Source organism: Triticum dicoccoides, chromosome 5B (genome assembly GCF_002162155.2).
Source record: "Triticum dicoccoides isolate Atlit2015 ecotype Zavitan chromosome 5B, WEW_v2.0, whole genome shotgun sequence".
NCBI classification, from domain to species: Eukaryota; Viridiplantae; Streptophyta; class Magnoliopsida; order Poales; family Poaceae; genus Triticum; species Triticum dicoccoides.
This window is the reverse complement of record NC_041389.1, coordinates 277018679-277023623: the sequence shown is the minus strand read 5'-3', so window position 1 is coordinate 277023623 and position 4945 is coordinate 277018679. Positions and strand designations below refer to the sequence as shown.

General features: G+C 50.2%; 1 protein-coding gene across 2 annotated transcripts in view; it reads right to left on the bottom strand.

Annotated features, from left to right (window-relative positions):
• Positions 1-2930: 2930 nt before the first annotated feature.
• Positions 2931-4945, bottom strand: part of LOC119308400 (splicing factor 1-like) — a 9546-nt gene continuing 7531 nt past the window's right edge. For both annotated transcript variants that reach the window (XM_037584527.1, XM_037584526.1), the window contains exon 8: positions 2931-4200. In XM_037584527.1, coding sequence (XP_037440424.1) covers positions 3304-4200 — 897 coding nt within the window. In that variant the 3' untranslated portion in view covers positions 2931-3303. The remainder of the gene's footprint in view (positions 4201-4945) is intronic.

Below are 4945 nucleotides of genomic sequence, written 5' to 3'. Positions count from 1 at the left end.
GGGTTTCCCCCAAACCCTAGGCGCATGGGCCCTAGGGGGGAATGGCGCCCAGCCCACTTAGGGGCTGGTTCCCTTCCACATACAGCCCATAGGGCCCTCCGGGGCAGGTGGACCCTCCCGATGGACCCCCGGAACCCCTTCGATGGTCCCGGTACAATACCGGCAAACCCGTGAATACTTCCGGTGACCGTATGATGACTTTCCATATATAAATCTTCACCTCCGGACCATTCCGGAACTCCTCGTGACGTCCGGGATCTCATCCAGGACTCCGAACAACATTCGCTAACCACATACTATTTCCCATAACAACTCTAGCGTCACCGAACCTTAAGTGCGTAGACCCTACGAGTTCGGGAATCATGCAGACATGACCGAGACATCTCTCCGGCCAATAACCAACAGCAGGATCTGGATACCCATGTTGGCTCCCACATGTTCCACGATGATCTCATCGGATGAACCACGATGTCGAGGATTCAAGCAATCCCGTATATAATTCCCTTTGTCAATCATTACGTTACTTGCCCGAGATTCGATCGTCGGTATCCCAGTACCTCGTTCAATCTCGTTACCGGCAAGTCACTTTACTCGTTCTGTAATGCATGATCCCGTGAGTAACTACTTAGTCACATTGAGCTCATTATGATGATGCTTTACCGAGTGGGCCCAGAGATACCTCTCCGTCATACGGAGTGACAAATCCCAGTCTCGATTCGTGCCAACCCAATAGACACTTTCGGAGATACCTGTAATGCACCTTTATAGCCACCCAGTTACGTTGTGATGTTTGGTACACCCAAAGCACTCCTACGGTATCTGAGAGTTACACAATCTCATGGTCTAAGGAAATGATACTTGACATTAGAAAAGCTTTAGCAAACGAACTACACGGTCTTGTGTTATGCTTAGGATTGGGTCTTGTCCATCACATCATTCTCCTAATGATGTGATCCCGTTATCAATGACATCCAATGTCCATAGTCAGAAAACCATGACCATCTGTTGATCAACGAGCTAGTCAACTAAAGGCTCACTAGGGACATGTTGTGATCTATGTATTCACACATGTATTACGGTTTCCGGTCAATACAATTATAGCATGAACAATAGACAATTATCATGAACAAGGAAATATAATAATAACCATTTTATTATTGCCTCTAGGGCATATTTCCAACACAACCAACCCCGGGCAGGAGGACCACGTCAAACTCCTGCCCTGACGACAAACCCACGTCGCCGGCACACTGCCAGCAACCGCACCCCAAAAAGGCAGATGCCTCCACATCAGGCGGGGGCTGCTCATGGCAGCTGACAACTCTAGCCACCGAGCAGCTTCTGGCGCCCTGCCCCCCATCGACTCCTCAATAAAGCCCCGTTCCCTTCGCCTAACCAAAGGCCATCACGAACCACCCCCTAACCCCGCCTCCATGCCCGCGAGAAGGGACCAAAGCACCACCACAGGTCGTCGGCCATCGGATCTCATGCCAACCACCAGACTCGGCCCGTGCTCACCACACATGGCCACCTAACGGACCATCAGATCCGTTGGTGTCATCCGCGCCACCCCTACACCATCCCAGCAAGGAACAACGCCCGTAGAGTACGCATCCGCCGGAGACGCACCATGCAGCAGCGCACCACGCCGCCGCTATCGGCGTCGCGCAACCGCATGAGGAGGTCATCCCGTGACAGCCCGCCCCAAGGGACCGACGCCGCCTATGCCTGCCAGGCTTTGCCCAACGCGGGGGGAGGGGGGGAGGAGGGGGGTGGCCCCTGCCGCTCGCGGAAGTGGGTCGGGCGAGATATAGGAACCAAAGAGAGAATTGGTCACGGGTAACTTACATTTGGATCGTCCCCAAACCCATCCGAAGCTACCTACAGTAGCTAGTTTCCACGAGATTTTATTCGAGAAACGGGATTCAGATCTCGTGGCGACACGTTCCTATATGCTATGCCTGCCTCATGACTCCTCCATCCCATCATCCACGGCCAAGAAAAGAAACGAAGAAGGGAGAAGCGCGTGCATGTTCTCTGCATGTTCCTTCCCGCCAAGTAGCTAGCGAGAGTGTGAGCACCAACGCATAAAGAGGCACGCCACTCCGATCTCTCCAGACTCCACCTCCTAGGTCATGATGATGGCTCAGCGCAGAGTGCTCCTCCTCCTTCTCTCCACCATCTTCGTCCTCCAGCTCCTCCTCCCGGGGTCTAAAGCCGCAGCAGCGCCGACGACCACCTCGCCTCTCGACAACGACGGCGGCACTGCCGCTGCACAGCGACAAGCGTCCTCGCAGAGTCGCCGCCGTCGACCCACGGCCGCTAGGAGGCTGCTGCTGCAGCAGCAGCCAGGCGGCGCCACGGCCACAATCTCCTTCGACGTCAATGGCGCCCGTCACGCGGCCGCGGCGGCTAACGCGAAGCCGAGCGTGGAGTTCAACGCCGGCGTGAAGCCGCTGCCGCCTGTGGGGAGATCAAATGCAAATCCCAGGAATAATTAGTTGGTTGGTCATCAGCTAGCTAGCAGGCAAGCAGCCTCTTGGTTCCCTCTCTTAATTACCTAGCACTCACAGGAGTAGTAGTTGGAGACTATTTTTTGTGTATAGACTATTTTTTTTGTATAGATACTAACTAGATATGAGTTCTGCTGTTCAATGAAACTGTTTTGATGGATTTCCTTGCCTCCAATTTTGTTGATTTAACCTCTCTTGAATTACCACTCTTATTCTAAACCAGCTCCACTTCTGCTAATTTCAACCCTCTTGGTCCTGGATCATCACTCGTTACTCTGAATTGACAGCACATCCCAACTGTCACTCAGAAAGAACCAACCCAATGAAAAACAGCAAACTTGCAAAAGAAACAACATATTAAACGAAACACTATATTTAAATCAATAAATAAATGTAAACAAATGTTAGTCTAAATGATTTAAAATTAAACAAAACATGATCTATGAGACTATAAGTCTATAACATGTGTTCCAAAGCCACTGGTAAGTTCTCACGTTGAGGAGCCCAATGTTCCACTGTTTGGGCAACTCTTCAAGCAGCAGCATTTGTTTGCCTCAGAACCAATTAAGGAGCTACAGATCAACGAAGAGTCTTAACCACTTCATATGATGAACCTCCTCATACCAAAACGGAAAAGTTACCAGTTATACATCACACAAAACACCCACCTATTCTACAAACCTTTCGGACTCATAAGCATTGATGATCCTGCTTGCCTGCAGACCTGCCAACTAACACTCTGGAATTATTGCTTAATATACACCTTTTAAGCCCGACAGTTGCTATGTAATCATTGCCGCTGGACCGACGGTGATTGCTGCATCTGAACCGGAGGGAAGAACCCAATGCCTGGTGTTGGAAAGAAGCCAGTTGATGTTGGAGATTGCTGCGGTGCCTGTGGAGACTGCTGCTGCTGCTGGGTCTGGCTCTGATTCTGGGCTGGTGAAAGAGGAGGTGGAGGTGGCGGTCCACTTGGCCTTGGATAACCTGGAGGTAGCATGTTCGGCAGTGGAGGTGGCATAGAGCTGGCCAACATCCCAAAAGGTCCCATTCCGAACATTCCTCCACCATTTTGACTGAATTGCTGCAGAAGTGGCGGCAGCATAGGTGGCAGTGGAGGGGGAGGTGGTGGAAATGCGCCCGGTGCTTGATTTGCCTGCATCGATGACTGCATGCCTCCAAGAGAAGTAGGCGCTGCTCCATTCTGCTGGGCAGCCTGTGGCAGTTGCCCAAAGAAAAGGGGAGCACCCATATCACCGGTTTGAGTAGGATTCTCAATTCTAGGCCTCTTTGGTATCTGGAAGCCTGGAGGCCCTTCCGAGAGCTCTATGGAAGGCGAGCCGCCATTCATGGAAGCAGCTTGTTCAGCAGCAAGGGAGGCCAAAATGGAGGAGAGCACCTGCTCCGGAGATGCCAAAGATGCAAGTTTATCTGCCATAGCTGCTGCCGTTTTCTTGGGCTCATCATCTGCAGCAGTGGCTGTGGCGGAAAGCAGGATTGCTGGATGTGGTGGTTGAAACTGGGGAGTTATTGGGCTTATTGCTGCATTCTGCATCATCGCAGCAGTCTGCTCTGACGGAATTGTGGTCATGAGCGTACTAGAACTAGACCATGCCCCATTAGTGGCATGGGCACCACCAAATCGTTGTCTTAGTTGCGCGGCATGTTCAGCCTCTGCTCGACCAACCTGTGTCAATTAAATCCAATTAGCTGCAAATCACTTAAGTAATTTCTTAAATAACTCCTAAAACGGACACTACAGAGACAGACAAAAATAGTGCAAACTGAGATGGTAGATAGCAATGTTGAAGAAAGTTAATTGTAACCTCATACAAAAACTACAGTAACAAGTGACCAGAAATTGATACTAGATATGCAGAGAACCTACATGTTTGGGTTCTGAACATGCAAACATATCCCTCCCAAGATAGCCCCCAAACTGTCTAATGCAAGCTGGTTAGCTTCACAACTCATAAGAACATGTAACCTGAAGCAGTCTAAGCGGGAGGTGACTTGCTGTATTGAAAAAGCCTGTTTGGGTTCTGAACATGTAAACATATCCCTCCCAAGAGAGCTCCCAAACTGTCTAATGCAAGCTGGTTAGCTTCACAACTCATAAGAACATGTAATCCGAAGCAGTCTAAGCGGGAGGTGGCTTGCTGTAATGAAAAAGCCTCCTGGCAATGGGAGCTTGCAAACCATAAGAGGCAGATTTGTGCTTGAAGTGGGTAGTTAAAACATGTCAGTCAACATTTACCCACTTCCCAATCAGACCATGGCTAGCTTACTAGCTTCCAGTGCAAAGCAGAACCGTACTGCAGATTCAGTAGTTGTTACCTACCCTGTTAGAGGGACTCTGCCAGATCCCTTAAAAGCTACTCCCTCCGTTCCAAAATAGATGACCCAACTTTGTACTAACTTTATACTAAACT